Below are 21,056 nucleotides of genomic sequence, written 5' to 3' on the forward strand. Positions count from 1 at the left end.
AACACAGCCAAGAGAAAAGCATGGGGAAGAGCCGGTATAAAAGCTTTTTTCTTAATCACCAAGGAGCCCCCAGCCATAGGAATGTGTCAGTTTATCCTCTCTGTAGGAAACCTGTCAGCTCCACTACCTTCTCAAAGGTAACTCGGTGGGAGATGGGCCAGCATCAGCTCCTGCCATATAGACAAAGGCAGTACCCGGTGACAGGTGTGGGGCTGAATTTAATGGATGAGAACCAAGACGTTTGGTTGCACCCCTCCTGTACTCTGTGTCTGATGTGACACGCGTTGGATCCTAACTGTTACTTTATGTGAACTGCTCCAGACTTCTAAGTCCCTGCTGATACCTAGTATAAGATATGTTCTTCCATGTAGCTATTCCAGATATTCATTACCTCCTATAGAGATCACGGTACTCTCTCTGACAATGCCTTCATCATAGGCGTGCGCAGCCTATTGCATTAGGGTGTGCACCCTTGAGCTCAAACACACATGCCTGTGTATGTGCCTACATATATATGACCCCGGCACATTGATCTCCCTGCCGGCACAGTGAAAGAGAAGAGCATAAACACTTTTCTTATGGCAGAGCCGGTAAGAGGGAGATCTTTACCATGTTCCTGCTGCTACACAGAGCGATAACCCTAATGCGCATGGGGTGATTAGGGTGTGCCTGGGCGCACGCCTATGGCCTTCATTTGCATTTCTCTCCAGAAAAATGATACCATTGTTGTTCAGGAATCATCCAGGGTCACCGTCTATGTCCTTTGCTGAGAGGTCAGCTTAGAGTTGACACAATCCTGTAAATCCTTGTGCTTGTGCAGTTCTTGGCTGTGTTCACAAATATCTGACATAGATCTGCCCCTGCAGCCGCCTCTCACCTTCTGACTTGCTACTAAGTTACAGTGTTGCAGTCTAAACGCTGGGGGAGGGGAGACTGAGGAAATGCCCCTGCCTGCAGCAGACCGATGACATCATCTGACTATGCAAGGCCACTGGCTGGAGCGCGGTCATCTCTCGATCTCTCTCTCTCGATCTCTCTCTCGATCTCTCTCTCGATCTCTCTCTCGATCTCTCTCTCTCGATCTCTCTCTCTCGATCTCTCTCTCTCGATCTCTCTCTCTCGATCTCTCTCTCGATCTCTCTCTCTCGATCTCTCTCTCTCGATCTCTCTCTCTCGATCTCTCTCTCTCGATCTCTCTCTCTCGATCTCTCTCTCTCGATCTCTCTCTCTCGATATCTCTCTCTCTCTCGATCTCTCTCTCGATCTCTCTCTCGATCTCTCTCTCTCGATCTCGATCTCTCTCTCTCGATCTCTCTCTCGATCTCTCTCTCGATCTCTCTCGATCTCTCTCGATATCTCTCTCTCTCTCTCTCGATCTCTCTCTCTCTCTCGATCTCTCTCTCTCTCTCGATCTCTCTCTCTCTCGATCTCTCTCTCTCTCTCGATCTCTCTCTCTCTCTCGATCTCTCTCTCTCTCTCGATCTCTCTCTCTCTCGATCTCTCTCTCTCTCGATCTCTCGATCTCTCGATCTCTCTCTCGATCTCTCTCTCGATCTCTCTCTCTCTCGAAATTTTATTTCAATGAGGCACAAGCTCATCATCGGAAGACGGGTTTGTGTCACGTCAAAATAAAAGCTCACATACAGTATCTCACAAACGTGAGTACACCCCTCACATTTTTTGTAAATATTTTATTCTATCTTTTCAACACTGAAGACAACACTGAAGAAATGACACTTTGCTACAATGTAAAGTAGTGAGTGTACAGCTTGTATAACAGTGTAAATTTGCTGTTCCCTCAAAATAACTCAACACACAGCCATTAATATCTAAACCGCTGGCAACAAAATTGAGTACACCCCTAAGTGAAAATGTCCAAATTGGGCCCAAAGTGTCAATATTTTGTGTGGCCACTATTATTTTCCAGCACTGCCTTAAGACCTCTTGGGCATGGAGTTCACCAGAGCTTCAGGTTGCCACTGGAGTCCTCTTCCACTCCTCCATGACGACATCACGGAGCTGGTGGATGTTAGAGACCTTGCGCTCCTCCACCTTCCATTTGAGGATGTCCCACAGATGCTCAATAGGGTTCAGGTCTGGAGACATGCTTGGCCAGTCCATCACCCTTACCCTCAACTTCTTTAGCAAGGCAGTGGTCATCTTGGAGGTGTGTTTGGGGTAGTTATGTTGAAATACTGCCCTGCGGCCCAGTCTCTGAAGTGAGTGGATCATGCTCTGCTTCAGTATGTCACAGTACATGTGGGCATTCATGGTTCTCTCAATGAACTGTAGCTCCCCAGTGCCGGCAGCACTCATGCAGCCCCAGACCATGACACTCCCACCACCATGCTTGACTGTAGGCAAGACACATTTGTCTTTGTACTCCTCACCTGGTTGCCGCCACACACGCTTGACACCATCTGAACCAAATAAGTTTATCTTCGTCTCATCAGACCACAGGACATGGTTCCAGTAATCCATGAGTTTTATATAATATTACACCCTTTTTTTGTTATAAGTGATCACATACCCTCTGTTCTCAGCTGCATAGGGATCTTGGAGAGCTGGGGGAGGAGAAACCGCAGGACAATGGTCTTACCAGTAGCTTGGGGGGGGGGGGGGGGGGGGGACACCTGTCAGCACAAGTCTGTACATTGAAGGAGAGCAGGCTGTTCTCAGCACAGCTAGAGAACTGACCACGCTGTGCTCTCATGCCTAGTGTGGCCAGTTTTAAATACGAAAGCAAAGGGACTGGCAGGAACTCTGGGGATTTTACACAAAGGAAGAAATACAAAGGGGACATTTTTATGCAAGTACATGGTAGATTGTAAGCTCCAATGAGCAGGGCCCTCTGATTCCTCCTGTATTGAATTGTATTGTAACTGTACTGTTTGCCCTCATGTTTTAAAGTGCTGCGCAAACTGTTGGCACCCTATAAATCCTGTACATTGGCTAACCGCGGCAAAACGGACGTTTTTAACGTGGGTTACTATCTGTCAAGTTAAATCCTTCAGGAGAGGTTGTAAAAACGTCTTGTGTACCTGAAGCCTAAGTGGTTATCACTTCTGCCTTGCGGCACTGGGGTTCATATCTCAACCAGATACAGTGGAACCTCAGATTGCGAGTAATGCGGTTAACGAGCGTTTCGCAATACGAGCACTGTATTTTTAGAAATCGTAACTCGGTTTGCGAGTGTCTCGCAAAGCGAGCAGGATTCAGGCCAAAAGCGGTACTGCAGGTGGGGGGGCGCCGGAGCCGAACAGAGCCGAACGTCGCATTCTGAAATACACGGAAAGGACCGAGTACAGCACGGCTGACCTTGGCAAATCTCGGGTAGGAAGTCTTTCCGAGGTTTGCCGAGGTCCGCCGACGGGTCCTCGGGCCTTTCCGAGGCTCTCTGGCGCCCCCCGCCTCTGGCCACATGCGGTATTGCATCCCATTGATGTCAATGCGGAACAAATTATTTTCGTTTCCATTGACTTCAATGGGAAAACTCGCTTTGATATGCGTGTACTTTGGATTACGAGCATACTCCTGGAACAAATTATGCTCGTAATCCGAGGTTCCACTGTACTACCTGCATAAAGTTTGCATGTTCTCTCTGTGTTCACGTTGGTTTCCTCCTGTAATCCAAAGAAATGCTGGAAAGTTAATTGGCTCCTGTCTAAATTGCCCCTAGTATGTGTATGTATGAGGGTGAGTGGGGTACATTTTAGATTGTAAGCTCCATGAGTGAATGTACAATATATTTGTAAAGCACTTCATAATTTGTAAATTGTTGGTTCTGTATAAATACCTGTAATAAGTCAATTAAATAAGAATAAAAGTGTTTACTGTTTTCCCTGCCAGTGTTAGTAATTCTGATCATGCCAGTCTTGTGATTTATACAGCTCTGGCACACTGCGCAGCAAACGCAATCACTACTACCACTTTTCCTTTGTCCTTTAACTACTACATCCTGGATCCTCTCCCTGGGGATTATGCTGCTTCACTGTCCAAAAAACAAGCTGGAGGTGACACAGGATGCTCAATTGCTGAATCCAGAAATAAGTGTCACCAACTGGGTGGTGCAGAGGTATGCTATCCTGACCAGCTGTATAGAATTACAAATCCTCCTATTGATTAATGGTTCCAAATTAATAACTACTGCAGTAGGGAACAGACACAAAAGATACACTCTGCATCTTTCCATATAACTGTTCTGCTTTATTTTGACGCAATTGAAGGTTTTTATACACATGTTTACGTAGATATCACAATAATATTACAATTGTACGTTTATGGTAACAAGGGGCGTAACATAGGCAGGCTAATTCTAATCAGGACTCGAAAGAATGCAAACATGTAATGAAAACCTTATTAGTGCCATGTGCACAGTGAGGGCAGTAAGCAATGCATACAAAATTAGAATACAATTCTATACAGAACGTACAAATTTCCTTTTACACCGATGAACCAGCCGGAATTCACTCAGCGAGTGGCCCTAACAACCCAGCTCCATTTGACAAGACAATTTTCCTGCTGGACATTTCTTCTGCCAAACAGTGGTTACATCCAGTCAGAATATAATAGCCCAGCAAGAGGTTTCGTCCATCCGAGCTGGTTAGCTTGGATGGAGAAATCTGTTATATATGGCACTGAGAAGAATTTGCTGGACCTTGTTGGGGGGAGTTTGGTGGGCCTGATATATTAACTCCTTTCTGCCCACCCCGGCATCCTAGTTGTGAACACTGAAAGGATAAGCAATCATGTGACCACTATCACAATGGTCACCTGATCAGAAGCTGGTCCCACTGGCTACTGATCTTTAGCTCAGGCCCGAGAGCCGTTGTATGCAGCTTGGTCCTTGTACTGGGAGTGTGCAGTTCAAGGGAAGGCTGTAGCAGTGGCAAACGTTCCCCTTTGGCTACAGTGTACAGAGACAGCTATGAATAAGCGCCATAATAGGGCGTGAAACGCGTTAACTATTTTTCCTGTTATTCCCTGTACATGAAGTGACAAAGTGCATTTGGATTTTACTTCTTCATATCAATGAAGATGCCTTCTATGGTGTGCGGCCGTCCAGGATCCTTTTCTTTCCTCAAGTACAGAGACAGGCACTCTGCCCATCTCTGTATGCCAGTTTAGAGTTGGTCTTAACTAACTTCAGTTTTGTTATTCTACAAACTGGAGTTTTTTTTTGTTTTGGAATTTGGTGCAGTAATAGCACTACTTTTGTAAAAGTTGTGCTATTAAGAACTGCCTGAATCTGTCGCTACAGAAATAAGCATCAGGTTTTTTTTTTCAATCTTACGCAGGCCATTTTAAAGGTACAATCCAATAGTAAAAATGTTGCTGGAATTTTTTTTGAATTCCCCCCGAATATTGTTTGTTGCATTTGAAAGTGGAACCTGGTGGCTGTGGGCGGTAGCTTGGCTCTTGCTCCATATTTACGGGGTCAGCCCCACAAGTGTCTCCAGTTACGTGTGGGCTTCATAGCGTTCACATAAATATTTGTGCATGTTATTAGTCGCTCTTTATAGAAGGAAGCTTGTATTTTAGGTTGACTGACCCGAGTAGACACTGAAGATGTATAGGAGTGCCCCGGCGGCACGTAATTGAGAAGGTTCCTGTGTATTATGTGGGCGCTAGGGTCTTCTTTAAATAAATATCTGTGGGAGAAGTTTGGCACAGCAGCCCTGTGTGTTGCTCTCTGGTGAAGTGCTCCGTGTTAACGGGTCCCCTGTTTGTTTTGCTCTGCGCACTCTGTGGACTTCTGCTGCTCTTGAACCGAGAGAATGTAAAATAAACCCAGTGAGCTCCCAGCAGCTGCCGCTGCCTCCTGCCAGCTGCTCTTCCCTATGAATGCTAGACAATAAAGACCCAGCAAGAGCTGTGTGCTGCTATCCATGCCTCCAACTATATGGTTGAGTCAGGGCTTCCCAGTGCCCTGTACAGGGCCAGGAGGGAAGGTGAACTGTGTAAGACCCCATACACACTATTAGATTTTCTGCAGATTTTTGTCTTCAGGTTTACCCAAACCATATAATATGAGGTCAAACGAGTTTCAATTTGTATGCAATCAGGCAGGCCCTTGCACTACATGGTTTTGGAAAATCTGAAGACAAAAATCTGCAGAAAATCTAATCATGGGGTCTTAGTGGCTTAGGTTTTAGAGGAACACTTGGGGTTAGACTAACCGTGGGTATGGTATTCTTTGCCTATAGGTACCCCTGATCCAAGGTATGCTCCATTTAAAGTAATACTGAACTACAGGGCCCAGAGGGGAGTAAAGGGCTTTGTACACTTGCTTCAGAGGCACACTGCTGATAATCCCGATTTCGGTAATGTATATCTAGTGTACTTTACTGCTTGCCTGTCCATCATTTGGCCTTTCCAGGATTCAGCAATGCATATCTAGACACTGCTGCCTGTCCAGGATTAAGGCTCATACATACGATCAGAAAGTCGTACAAAAAATGCCGCTTTCGAATCGATCGTACGATAATCTGATCATCAGTACACAGCTTTCGAGAGCCGATCAGGATAGGTGGTGCGACATTATCTGATTATGAACAAGTGTGGCATTTTTTTTTTTTTCATACAATACAAGGTCGTACGATATTATATAATTTTTTTTATTTTATTATTTTTAATCCTTTCAGTTTTCGTCCGAAAATACAATACAGCATATTACATCACTTGCAAATTTTCATTCTGTCTGAGAATTTCGTAACTTTAATAACCTCTTCATTTTCGATATGGATACTAGCATGCAAACAAGAAAAAAAAAATGAATGATCATTCGTCTGATAATCTCATCCTGTGTACCAGGCTTTAAGCAGTGTATATCTAGACCAGGGGTCTCAAACTGGCATCCCTCCAGCTGTTGCAAAACTACAAGTCCCATCATGCCTTTTGTCTGTGGGAGTCATGCTTGTAGCGGTCAGCCTTGCAATGCCTCATGGGACTTGTAGTTTTGCAACAGCTGGAGGGCCGCCAGTTTAAGACCCCTGATCTAGACACTGCTGCCTGTCCAGGATTAACCTCTTGCCGACTGCCCCACATACATTTTACTGCAAGCGGCAACTCCTCCATGCAGGAGACCTGCTCCCACTGTGATTAAACCCAATGTCTGCCGTGACCCACTGATTGTTCCCGACAGAGGCAGAACGGCGGTCTTCCTATGTAAACAAGGCAGATCGCCGTTCAGTTAGTAGAGGAGACAGAGATCCTGTGTTTCTGCTAAGCAGGAACACGGTTCTCTGTCTTCCCACAGTTTAAAGCAGATCCCACACAGTTTACAAAGCACTCCCTAGGAACACATTTAACCCTTTGATCGCCCCTGATGTTAACCCCTTCCCAGCCAATGTCATTCGTACAGTGACGGTGCATATTTTTTAGAACTAATTACTGTATTGGTGTCACTGGTCCCCAAAAAAGTATCAAAAGTTACTTTGTGTCCGATTTTTGCCTGCCACAATATTACAGTCCTGCTATAAGTCGCTGATCGCCGCCATTACTAGTAAAAATAAATAACAATTCCATAAAAATATCCCATAGTTTTGTAGACCCTAACTTTTGCATAAACCAATCAATATACGCTTGTTGAGATACTACTTCTTTTTTTTTTTTTTTTTTTTTTTAATTATGTTTTATAGCAGAAAGTAAATGTTGTGTTTTTTTGTTTTTTTTTTTTTTGTTTTGTTTTGTTTTGTTTTATAGCGCAAAAAATTAAAACTGCAGATGTGATCAAATAACACCAAAAGAAAGCTCTATTTGTGGGAAAAAAATACATCAATTTTATTTGTGTACAGTGTCGTGCACAATTTTCAGTAAAAGTAAAGCAGTGCTGTATCGAACAAAAAAAATGGCCTGGTCATGAAGGGGGGGGGGGGGGGGTAAACCTTCCAGAGCTGTGGTAAAGCAGTGTTTATCTAGAGTAGACACTGCTGCCTGTCCAGGATTCAGCAATGCAAATCTTGTAGATTACATTGGTGCCTGTTCATGATCTGCTGTCGTCCGTCTAAGGCATCTTCTAAACTAGAGTCCTATTTGCCCATTATTCACCAGTGACCATGTTTCTGCTGCCTGTCTGTGATTCCATAATGTAGATCTAGTGTACTATGCTGCTGCTTATATTTCCCGTAATGTATATCTGCTCGTGTCTGATTCCATCACTGGTTTCTCTCTATTCAGTTGTGTATATCTAGTACACTACATTGCATTGCTGCCTTCAAGCCATTCATTAACCTGTACTTAGTGTACTAAACTGCTGTCTGCCCTGGAGTCATTCATTTTTACCTAGTGTACTATACTGTTGCCTTGCCATGATTCAATAATGTTACATCAAGTATACTACACTCCATTCTTACTAAAACTTACAAATCTATAACTATACTGCCATCTACAGCTGATCCAGTAATTATATCCCATCTAATACATAGCATTTACCTGTTGGAGGAAGATTCAGTGATTTGTGTCTCATGTGCCATACTGATTTCTTACCGAGGATTATACACTGTTGTACTGTATGTATTGTATACATTCTTTTGTGTACATTATTGAGTTATGTATATTGCAGGTACAGTGTGCTTTCTGTATATGATGGTCAGAAAAGCACCAGCATTCTTCATCAGCAGTGATTCATTGAGAATTCATTGGGGTGTTACAGTAACCAGTGTACAGTACATTATTTGCCTATACATACTGTTAAAAGGAATCCAGATAAAATATATATATATACATACATATATACATTTTTTTTTTTTTTTTTTTTTTATTTTTTTTTTTTCTTTTGTATAATGGTGTCCTTTGTGAAATTACTTACTGCATTACATATTAGAAGATGCTCCAAAAAAATTACTTTGCATTGACATCCAGAATCCATGTAGCAAAGCCATTGATTATCTCATATTTGACTGCCAAATACGTTTATTACCTTGGCTCTCACATTTTAAAATCGTATTTTTGTCGCCTCTCTTTCCAGACACTGTCGGATTCCTCCTTTTCTCCCGGACATTTGCACTGTTCATCGGTGTGACACAGCGCTATGCATCCTGGGCCGTGGCATCCACTACTTTGTTTCTCGCTTCTGTTGCTGTGCACATGTGGAGATGCAGGTATGAATCTTGATGGTCTTGTTTATATTGTGCTCCTAGAGGGGAAAACATTTTTTTTTTTTCTTCCTTTCTTAAGTAGCCGGTGTTTCCGATTAGGCGACCTGTCAGATTTTGTAACGGAAGTGACGTTCCGTTGCCGCCATGTTACTACACCCCGCACTCGTCCACAGTAAGGATACAGTGAGAAGGCAGCAAGCGGACATCTTGTTACACCCACCGGAGTCATGCATTTCACACTTATTTTTTCTTGTCAAAATATTTTATTATAGAGTTCAGTAAGGAAGTAACATTGCACTAATAACATATTATAGTAATAATACAGTCTTGGAGAAGAAGCTCAATTACGTTTACATAAATATTCTAATTAACAAATAAAGATATTGTTGATAATACTTAAGGCGATTCAAGGTATTGTGTATTAATATAAAAGTAATAGTCATTATTATTATCTTGACAATATCAAAGAGACTGTTATGTGGAAAAATTGAAAACAAAAAACCAAAAAAACAAAATGAGTGCTACAAAATCATAATGAAAGTCATAAGAAAAATTACAGGGAAGGAAAAAGGAGAGCGAGGAAGTAGAGAAGGAAGAGTGGAAAAGTCTGCGAGGTCAGGCCATGAGCCATTACTACTATAAGGAAACATATGGTATAAAACTCTGCATTCAAGCTACCACGGCAATAATACTTGATTGTCAAAGATTTGTGGTATGGTAAAGTCAATCCACACTTATTTTTAACAGTAAACTGAGCTTATATAGTGAAATACAGTATTTAAAAATACATCTGACTGTTTTGATGTTGAATTTTTGAAAGCGGCGGCAAGCCTGCTGATTTCACAGGTTTTCGAATCTGACAGAACACCGCTGCTTTGAAAAATCAACATCAGAATAGTCTGACGGATTTCGAAATGCTGAATTTCATATATATAAGCTGAGTTTACTGTTAAAAAATAAGTGTGAAATGCAAGACTTGGGTTGGTGTAATAAGATGTCCGCTTACCGCCTTCTCACTGTATCCTTACTGTGGACGAGTGCTGGGTGTACCAAGATGGCGGCGACAGAACGTCACTTCCCTTACAAAATCTGACAGGTCGCCTAATCCGATGAAACACCGGTCTCCATTTATAGTTTAGTGTTAGTGGCTACATAACCTGCCAAGCTTTTTTTTTTTTTTTCCATCCATATACGCCTTGCTCTTTTGCCATTTTTATCTTTTTAATATTCTTCTTCCATCCAACCTGTGTCTTCATTTCACAAGTACACCTTACTCCTAATATTACTTTTGAGCAGCTGGCTCTCATTCAGCTAACCTCAGAAATTCTCAACAGTTATTTTTTAATATTGCTTTTCAATGGTCCTTTCCATATCCTCCTCCTCATTCCATCAAGAAAGCTTACACCTAATCTCCCTCTTCACTCATGTCTCTCAACCATAGAATCTCTGCATTATTCCAGCAAATTCCCTTCTTATATCGTTCCTCAATCAAGCCCCCCATATAACCTCCATCTTCACATCATTGCAACAAATACCCTATTTCTTCTATCACTCTTCATGTAAACCCCTCACCCAAATAGTCTCCATCTTCACAGCATTCCAACAAATACTCTTTTTTATATCACTTGACACTTGCACTCCTCACCCAAATAACCTTCATTTTTTTTTTTTTGTATCATTCCAACAGATTTCCTACTACTTGTATCACTCTTCAATCATGCCCTCACCCATATAATTTCCATCTTCACATCCTTCCAGCAAATGCCCTACTTCTTATGACTGGTCACTTATATCCTTCACCCAAATAACCTTTATTTTTTTTTTGTATCATTCCAACAAATTCCCCACTACTCCGAACACTCTTCATCTTTACACATACCATTAACATCTTCACATTATTCCAGCAAATACTTTACAACGTATTTATCACTTTTTAATCATTCCCCTCACCCAAATAATTTCCATCTTTACATCATTCTAGCAAATACCCTACTTCTTATATCACTCGTCACTTACAACACCTAATATAATCCTCAATTTTTTTTTTTGTATAATTCCAACAGATTCCCTAATTCTTTTTAATCACTCTTGGGTCATGCCCTTCACCCATATACCGTAATCCCAATCTTCATGTCATTGCAGCAAATACCCTACTTCTTATCTCTCTTCAATCATGCCCTTCTCTCAATTAATCTCCATCTTTTTTCTTCATTCCAGAAATGCCTCCACTCTTCAATCATGCCCCATTACAAATATAATAAACCACTTCACAACATTCCAGTAAACGCCTTACTTCTGCCACTCTTCAATTTTTCCCCTCATCCAAGTACTCTCCATAGTTTTTGTTTTGAAAAAAGAAAATTCGGACAATATAGGCCAACCATGGAGAGTAAAGACCATATGCAAAATCATGAAATTTTATTATACATCATATTTAAAAAGCAAAACCTACATCATATATGCACCTTAATAGTTAAAAACCAGTAATATGATTCTGCCTGTGGATAGAATAAACCATATAAATTCATGCAACAATAATTATTGGTATACTTCATGAGTTACAATACTAATTTATTAGTCCTCATGTTTCAACGCATTTCACCAGAGTTGCTTCATTAGGATGCCTGTAACATATAGTGATGTTTTCATGCATCCTGATGAAGACACTCTGGCGAAACACGTCGACACATGAGGACTAATAATCAGTATTGATCATGAAATGGCATGAAGTATACCAACAATAATTGTTTTATGAATTCATATGGTTTATTTTATTCATAAGCACAATCCTATTACTGATTTTTAATAGGGTGCATACATGATGTATGTTTCTCTTTTTAAATAATTGATGTATAATAAAATTTCATTATTTTACATATGATCTTTACTATCCATGTTTGGCCTATATAGTCCAATTTCTTATTTTTTTTTTTTTTTTTTTTCTAATCCATACATTATGGATGTTGGCCCTGAGTGTCATCTATATTTGTTTACTCTCCATATTTTTGTATCATTCAAACAAATACTCTACTTTTGTATTCATCACTCTTCAATAATTCCCTTCACCCATAAAATATATAATCTCAATCTTCACATCATTCCAGCAAATACCCTACTTCTTATATCACTCTTCACTCATGCCCTCACTCGCATAATCTCCTTCTTCATATGATTCCTACAAAAACTCTACTACTACTTTAAACATTTAATAGTCTTTAATCATGCCCCTCACCCATATAATCTCTATCATCACATATTTCCAGAAAATGCCTTACTCCTGCTCTTCATCCGAATCTCCATCAGTCTATCGACATACCTTTCTTGTAATACATTCCTACTCATGTCCTTCATCTTACTAATCTCCATTTCCATACAAGTCCATTGAGATACCTTACTCTTAGCATCACTCTGCACTCATGTCCATTTTCCATCTAATTCCCTCTTTATCTCATTCCCTGTTGATGCATTACCCCTTTGTATCACTCTTCACTTTTCTCTCATCCAACTAATCTTCATCTTTTATCTCATTCCATGGTGACACTTTACTCCTAATATCACTCCTCACTCGTGCCCCTCACCCCAGTAATCTCCATCTTCATATCATACCGCCAAGATATCTTTTTGTAATATTTATTCCCATTCCCGTGTTTCTCCTACGATTTCTAGTCTTTCTCTTCATAGCCTACCACTGAAAACCCTTTCCTCTAATGTTACTTTATACCTTCTATCCAGTTAAGTTTCATATCATTCCAACAACCAGAATTCAGCCATCCTTTATAGTTTAATTTCTTAAAAATCTTAGGTTTGCACTTCATGTGTCAGATTAGACCCTTGGTTCTCATGTAATTTATGATTATTTCTTTCTTCTTCTTTTTTTTTTTTTTTTTTTAAATCAGATGTGACTCCTTACTTCTTGTCAGAGCTCAATTCCACAGTCCAGAAACCTGGAGTACAGGTCACATTATCGTGTCCTGCTGAACGGCCATGGTCCCATATTTCTTGGTTATTTAACGGAAGACTATTGGATAGAACACCGGATGTGGACATTCAGCCTGGTAACCTGACCATTTTGTCTCTGGGTCTGCACCATGCTGGCCGTTATCAGTGCATGATCAACACCAGCAGAGGCTCTATTATCAGTACCCCTGCCAACGTGTCTGTGGCATGTAAGTATTCCTGAAAACTTGGCACCTAATTGTTATTTTTGTTGAAGAGGAAATTACCTGAATTAAAGTGACACAAAACAATATCCTTCTCCAAAAACAATCCATACACACTCTCTACCTAATGGCCCTGTAAACTATTTTTCATGAAATCGTTTTATATTGTGGTTTTTTTTTTTGCTTCATATATTGTCTTCCGTCCGCTCCCAAACTTCTCCTTTTTCGCTTTTTACTTCTTCTGTTTGGAATGAGCAGTGCACGATAGATGTGGTTGTGTGCGTTGCTCTATGCATACTACAAATCCCATAGTCCAGGGGTCTCCAAACTTTCTAAACAAAGGGCCAGTTTAATGTCCTTCAGACTTAATAGGGCCAGACTGTGGCCACTGGGAGTATAAAAGGTCCCGATGTCAGTGGGAATAAACCATGCTCCATCTTTGATGTCAGTAGGGGGAATTGTGCTCCAATTTTGTGTCATTGGGCCCCATTGTTATTGTCATTAGGAGGCATTGTGCCCCATCGTTGGTTACATTGGGAGGAATTCTGCCCCTTCATTTGTTTCAGTGAGGGAATTATGTCCCATTTTTGGTATTGGTGGATAAAAACAAGCAGTCTTATCTCCGTAGTGAGCAAGAGAGGGTGGCTACGTACAATAGGACCATGGGGAATGAAGGTAGCCACCCTCCAACGGTAAGTTGGACCACAGCAGCAAAAAAGGGAATTTGGAGTAGACTGTGAACAATAGAACGTACTTGGGAATACATACTTGAATAATGAATTTATTTTTTAACCAGAATTTAATGTCACTTTAAGTTGTGGACTAGATATGCCCAACTAGAGTGTTTATTAAACATTCCATTTCTGTATTATCTTTATTCTAATTTCCCTGCACAACACAAGCAAAATATTCTGTCATTCTTTTAAGTGTCTGCAGGATGTAATTGAGCAATTTGATTGCTGGGGGCAACTTCAAATCGAATCTCCATGAATACAACCTATTAGCAGTTTTGTTTCTCAAGCTGACAAGTCTGCTAATATGCAAATTAGTTGATCTGAACATACAAGCAGATTCGCTTATACCTTCCTTATTTTTGTTAGTAGGGATGAGCTCACGCCTGCTCAGATTCTAGACTGAACTCACCTGAGTGAGCATACCAGGGAGCCTTCAACTGTACTGAGCCAATCCTTTGTGGGGAATTCCCCACCCTGCAGCCATACTTTGTCAAGGGATTTGTATGCAGCTGTAATGTGGGGATTGCCTCAGCTGCTTACGATTGGCTCAGGAAAGTGACAACTTCCTGACAGGCTGAGGTGGATTTGGACTAGGATCCAAACATGCCTTACCTCATCCCTATTTGATGGGTTGTTAATGGGAGTGTATGTTCAGCTGGTGGGGCCCCCATTAAAGTAAATGTGTTGCTTTGTCCTCCATGAGTTAAGCACAGGTTCAATTTAAGCTGATCTTTCACATGTATAGCTATAATACATAGCTAGGCCATATATCTTTGAAGGTTCTCCAGGTATATCCTCGATCTACCTAGTAGTAGTCAATCACATTCTGCTGGACTTGTTCTGTATTGTTGAAGATTACTCATCTAAGTAGTCTTGACACTGAGGAAGCTACATGGATGAGTAGAGAAATGTCTTCAACATTACACAATAAGTGACTGGCTACAGCCAAATAGCTAGACCATAATTCATGTTCGAAATTGGCATTGGACAGCTCTCCACCCATTCTATCCAAAACTGACTGTTTTCTGTTGTGTCCTGTAGATCTGGGAGACTTTGAATCAGTCTCTAGAGTCAATGTGGAGGCTGAAGAGGGAAGCACCGCCATTATAACGTGTGGTGTTCCATCCAGTGTCCCGCCTGCTCAGATCCATTACCGTGTGAGGGGGAAATGGCTGGACAAATCTACCGGTGAGTGATGCCTGTGATGGACAATGGCTTATTCCTGTCTCTGCACTCTTCACACCTGTACTGCAAGCAGCACCTCAAGACTGAACATGTACAGGACATTAAAACAAAATCTAGATTGGAGGCTCTCTGAGCAGTTTTTATAAGCAGCATGCTACCAGGTAGGAATCTCGAATGACCCAAGATACAACACCTGCATTTTATTAAATCTTTTTGGATGAAATAATTAATATTTAGCCTGCATTATATCAAAACGTAGTACTGAAATCGTAGAGCCAGACTCCTGCCAACGTTCTTGGTGGTTAGATCTTTTGTTGGGTCTTTTTATTGCTGTTTGTGTTCCTCTTTTGGGGGATTTCCCCTTGCTTCCTGTTCAGGTAAAAGATAATGTCGCACACTGAAACATAGGGGTCCAGATAGCAAGCAATTAAGCTGCAAGTTTGAAAACGACTTGCTAAGCTATTGCCAGACTTCACGAGTTTGTTGCACAATTGCAGCAAGTCCACATTGCATTACTCCAGATCAACTTTCTTTGCAAACATTCTGCAAGTTCTGGTTCAGTTATGTTGTGCAATAGTCATCCCACCACAGGGGTCACTGTGGCTGAATTTTCAAGCTGTACACTTGCAGAGCTCTTGTTGTAGACTCGCCACTGCAACTTTGCTCTTGCTAGAGAATTGCACACAAATTTGCTACAAATTGGAAAAGGGTCAACTAGAACTTGTGTTTCAAGTGCTCTACAAGTGTACAACTTGCCAGTGAAAATGTGCAGCAATTTAACAGACTTGCTTACAATTCAACACTGCCACAAATTTGTTTTAAGTTATCCTTTCCATCTGGGGTGTCATATAGACAGGAAATGGGGGGGGGGGGGGGGGACACAAACGGCAATAAAGTTTAGATCAGCTGGGGTTTCTAACCCTTCATCCAGGGGACAGGAATTGATGGTGTTAATTTCGTCATAATTTTTGTCAGCTACATTTTTCCAGTGATGAGAACAAAATGAAAATTTCTCAGAATTGTCATCAATTGACGAAAAAAACAAACTATGACTTAAGTCAATTCCAATGTTCGGCAACGAACAAAAACGCAACAAAAAATGTGAGGGAGGGAAGTTTTTACTTATAAAGAGGTTTTATATTTGGCTAAATCTGTGTCTGTGTAGTTTGCTGAATACTATAAATAATAGATAACATGTTGTTAGATTTTCTTTACACCAGGAGCATTTAATAATGAGTTTGGAAATTTAGGAGAAATGCTTAAATAAAACTTACAATTTAACTAAACCCATTCGATTTTAGTCTACTAAAATGTACTTGCAATTTTTTTAGTAAACTAAAATATGACTAAGACCATTCAGATGACTAAAATACGACTAAAACTAAATAGAAATTTGACGTCAAAATTAATACTGGGCAGTTGGGCTTTAATTATGTAACCTCTCTTATTGGGCATAAAATAACATAGAATAACGGACTTGTTCTTTTATCAGATAAGTACTTCATCCTACCCTCTGGAAACCTTCAGATAGTAAATGTGACGTTGGAGGATCGGGGACCCTATAGATGTGCCGTGTATAACCCAGTCACTCATGAGCGGAAGATAAGCCCCTCGGTTTACAAACTCGCTGTTACTGGTGAGTAGATATTTAAATATTATAAAATATTCCGTAGGATTTGTGTTTTCGCAATCCCAAACCAACCCTTCAGATGTTCAAGTAGAGCCCAATGTCTCACCGGGGGTAAAACAAGTGACGAATTGTTTAGAGATACCATATCCTATGCACAAACAGTACTGTTGCCATAGTTGTAAGTTGTAGGAAGTGATTTTGTTCTTGTATATCTACTCACAGCTGAGCTTTAATAATCTGTTCTTCTTTATGCAACAGGTTCAGCTCACTCTGATTTCATCCCCGTACAACCCGTCCTTACTCATCATTTGTCTGTACATCTGAATGAGACGGTGACTCTGGAGTGTGCAGCCGGAGGGGTCTCTACCCCCCATGTTAACTGGTATAAAGATGGGCAAAGTGCCACTGATAACAGAAGGACGTTGTTGCATACTAACCTCGTGATCAAGACTGTGGAAAGACAGGATACTGGGAACTACTCATGCCTGTTGGCCAATGAAACGCAGGAAGTGGCTCGTGTGAACTACATAGTCGTTGTTTTAGGTCAGTGCAGAACTTCCATCCCTGGCTTCTGTCCTCCAGGCTGAAGAGATGAATGTCATCTTATGAACTTCTTTCCTTTTTCTATATTTTGTGTTTTTTTTTTTTTTTTTTTTCATCCCTCCACTGTTATAATGGAAGTCTTAGCCATGTCAGTGGTGTTTTAGCCTCTGGTAGGGTGTCGCCAACAAAAAAAAAAAGTTCTGCATAATCCTTTTGCTCTGGTGTCACCATTGCAGCCATAAGGACAAGACACTGCTGTGACGTGCAGCTCACCCAACGTCAAGCAGCATTTGAATTTACAGCTGGCAAAGTGCACTGTAGGACCTTCATATGTTAACTTTCCATTTGTTATTGCAATCTGCAGCCTTAGGAATGCCCCATTATTTCTTGCAAAGTGTGACGTTTAAAGCTGAACTCTGGAATAAAATGTTTTAATTTTAAATACATTCCTCCATAGCCACAAAGGATATACATCAAATTTTCTGTGTGCCTAATGCTTTTGCAAACCCAGATATAACTGGCTATAGCAGCAGTGATGTTATCACGGTAGTTAGTGAGCAGAGCTGTGGGAGGGACCCAACAGACTCCACCCACTGTGGGCTGCCTGCAGAAAACTGCAGGAGGGGGTGGAGCCAAGACCAGTCACCCTGCACAAGGAGAGGGAGCAGCAGTGACCGGTCTATAATACAGGAAGCTCCTGCACAGAGGGAAAGGGAAAGTTTCTTACTGGATTACTGCACAGATCCAAGTAAGAATACACATGACTCTTGTATTTAGAGATGGTGGGGGAGATTTACTAAAACTGGTGCGCACAGAATCTGGTGCAGTTGTGCATAGTAACCAATCAGCTTCCAGGTTTTATTGCCAAAGCTTAAAGAGTAACTTTACTTTTGTTGAGAACAACACATTTCCCTCTGGGTGATCAATGTACATTGCACGGATTTTAGCAAACATTGTTGTGGATTCCTACCTTTTTGTTATTTTGAAGAAATCCATGTGTGTTTGTCTGTGTCCATGTGATCAGTGAATCTAATGGGTTTGGTTTCTTAATTACCAATCAGCTGCTGCACCTGCAGGGCTCAAATGAGGAAATTGCCAGGGTCTTATTCCTTTTTAGATGTTATTTTCTATAGGGAGCATCTCACAAAAATTACATTTTTGTTGCAGGGGATGCCTGAAATCTGACTTGTATCTTAGTATAGACTTCTGGGAAAATCACACAAGTGGGAAATGATGTTTTTGGGGGGCGTTCTGTATACATTCTGTGTACAGAACAACTCCAGGTTGTCATATTTAATTTTACAGAAAATTGCAGAGCTGCAATTTGAAAAGGAAAGGTAATTTTTTAATAACCTTCAATTACACTTTGCGACTTGAGTGGAAATTGTATATGCTACGATATATATATATATATATATATATATATATATATATATATATATATATATATATATATATATATATATATATATATATATATTTTTTTTTTATTTGCTATTTTTTTTTCCCCATGAAAGTGGGGTTACCTTATAATTGAACAAGCTGAAGTTAGAAGCTGATTGGTTACTCTGCACAGCTGCACCAAATGTTGTGTGCGCCAGTTATAATAACTCTTCCCCCTACGTGTTTTGTCCCGGAGTTTAGCTTCAGTGACAGGTCCTCTTCGACAATTCGCTTCTTTTTAATTAGATTTGAGTTCTTCGCTAGCCTTAGGTGTATGTCGGAGCGCCTGTGGTTTGAACATTGCAATTATCTGAATTTATTTCCAGGCTTATGTAATAGGAACACTCATTCCTCTGGCATGGGAAGTCAGTGCAGCTGGCAGCATACAACACCCATCTCTCTTGGCACGCTCCCGGTGCCACCACAACAAGCCCTCGATTATGTTAGACAAGGTGTCTCGCCGATGGATGCCGAGCCGGTAAGGCCCTGCTGGCACGGTGTCTGCGGAGCCAAGCCCTTCCCTTAATGGTGTACAGACATCTCTTAATGCTGGCGATTTATACCACGTCTTCGTTTCATCAATTACCACATTTCCTCCTGCGCCCGGGGACGCTGTTTTCTGTGAATGAGTCTGAAAATTGCGTCCTCTGTTCCTCCCGTGTCACCTCACACTCTGCCAGAAAAGTGGCACCTCCAGATGTGATGGTCCTCAAGGCCTGGGCCTCTTGGCACATAGACTGCTTTCTTACATACGTGTGACTTACATATTTATTATGTGTATTTTAGGTGAAGGCCCCCCCTCCCCCAGGTTTCTCGTAGGTCCTGCAGACTGAATTTCACTTTTCATGGGCAGAGCCTTAAAGGAGATCCGTCCTTTTATATGTCTGTTTTTATAAGATATAGAGAAAATATATATATATATATATATATATATACTGTGGTCTGATTTAAAGTGGAACTCCAGCCAGACATTTGTGTGACTCCTTCTTAGTGGTGCCACAGATTGCTTTCTTTCCAGCTTCACTAGTCTGACTTTTTATGACTTAAAGCTGAACTTCGGGAAAATTGTCTTTGCAGTGGGACACCCCCCCACATGGCAAGGGTTAACGGCTCATTTTTGTCTAGGGTATCATTAAAAAGCAGCATTGCCCTGCCCCCAGCAGCCAACGCTCTTCTTGCCCTTCAACGCTCTGGGTGGTGGATAGGCCCTTGGCCTCCTTATGTACAATGGAGGACTGCTGGTCTGGATTATAGATGAAGACATCGGCGTGCAACCGAAGGATGGAGCACCATAGAGAAGCGGCTTTGGGGGACCGGTCACACAGAGAGCAGGAGCTTGCCAGAACAAGGGACAAGGTAAGTAAACTTGTTTTTAATGGTATCCTAGACAAAAACGGGCATTTAAAGGAGAAGTATGGGAATCCAAAAAAACAAGCATTCATACTCGCCTCCATGCTGCAGCATCGTTCTAATGCTGCAGTTGTCCCCCACCGGCTCTAAGCCTGAGAAATGTGTGGTCACTTGATTGCTCAGTTCTCGGTCCGGTCAGAGCAGAGAGCAATGACCGTCAGTCAGCACTCTCTGCTCTGTCCCCTTCAGCGCTCACTGGACCATCGGGTAGCAGAGGGGGAGGTGGGAGAAGCTGGCTCAGGCAGTCGGTGGCACGCTGAAAGGCTGAGCCAGCTGCTTGACCAGGCATCTGGGTGAATCCCAACAAATATGACCTGGAGCAGCTCTGTGATTTCAGCTGCCAGTGGACTTTAGCTCAAATTCTGGGCCAAGGGAGAGCAAAAGTAAGTGCACCCCTGTGACCTACAAGAGAAGTATGACCAAAAAAAGTTTAGGCCATACTTTCTCTTTTAAACTTTTGTATTGCAGGGGTAGTTTTTAAATTTCCTCTAAACTTTAAAGGAACACCTGTCAAGTTCTCATTGCTGCCTGTGTCCCCGTTAGGGAGCTTCGCCTTTTCATTCTATATGTCCTGTTTACCATTATCACCAAGAGTGAAGGAAAACCCCAAATTTTAAGTTGTCACCAAAACGAGGCTATATGGTAAATCTTCCAATGGAGACACCAGTTCTGATAACAAAGGTATCTCTCACTTTTGAGGCATTTCCTCTTATTTCCTGTTGTGGTTATGGGCCAGGAAATTGAGGGAAATCTCCCCAATGGGACACAGATGGCTAAGAAAAAAATCCATGTGATATTTAGCATGCCATTGCTCAGTCTGATATGAGCTCTGATATAGGTAAAATTATTATCC

At 41.4% G+C, this 21,056-nt stretch overlaps 1 protein-coding gene across 3 annotated transcripts in view; it reads left to right on the plus strand.

Moving 5' to 3' along the window:
- CDON (cell adhesion associated, oncogene regulated) overlaps positions 1-21,056 on the plus strand; it is a 220,078-nt gene that overhangs the window by 161,267 nt on the left and 37,755 nt on the right. For 2 of the 3 annotated variants that reach the window (XM_073603479.1, XM_073603480.1), the window contains 5 exons: positions 8,969-9,101; positions 12,995-13,264; positions 15,034-15,180; positions 16,670-16,813; positions 17,066-17,350. In XM_073603479.1, coding sequence (XP_073459580.1) covers positions 9,032-9,101; positions 12,995-13,264; positions 15,034-15,180; positions 16,670-16,813; positions 17,066-17,350 — 916 coding nt within the window. In that variant the 5' untranslated portion in view covers positions 8,969-9,031. The other variant, XM_073603481.1, reaches the window with a different exon arrangement.

Source organism: Aquarana catesbeiana, linkage group LG10 (genome assembly GCF_042186555.1).
Source record: "Aquarana catesbeiana isolate 2022-GZ linkage group LG10, ASM4218655v1, whole genome shotgun sequence".
NCBI classification, from domain to species: Eukaryota; Metazoa; Chordata; class Amphibia; order Anura; family Ranidae; genus Aquarana; species Aquarana catesbeiana.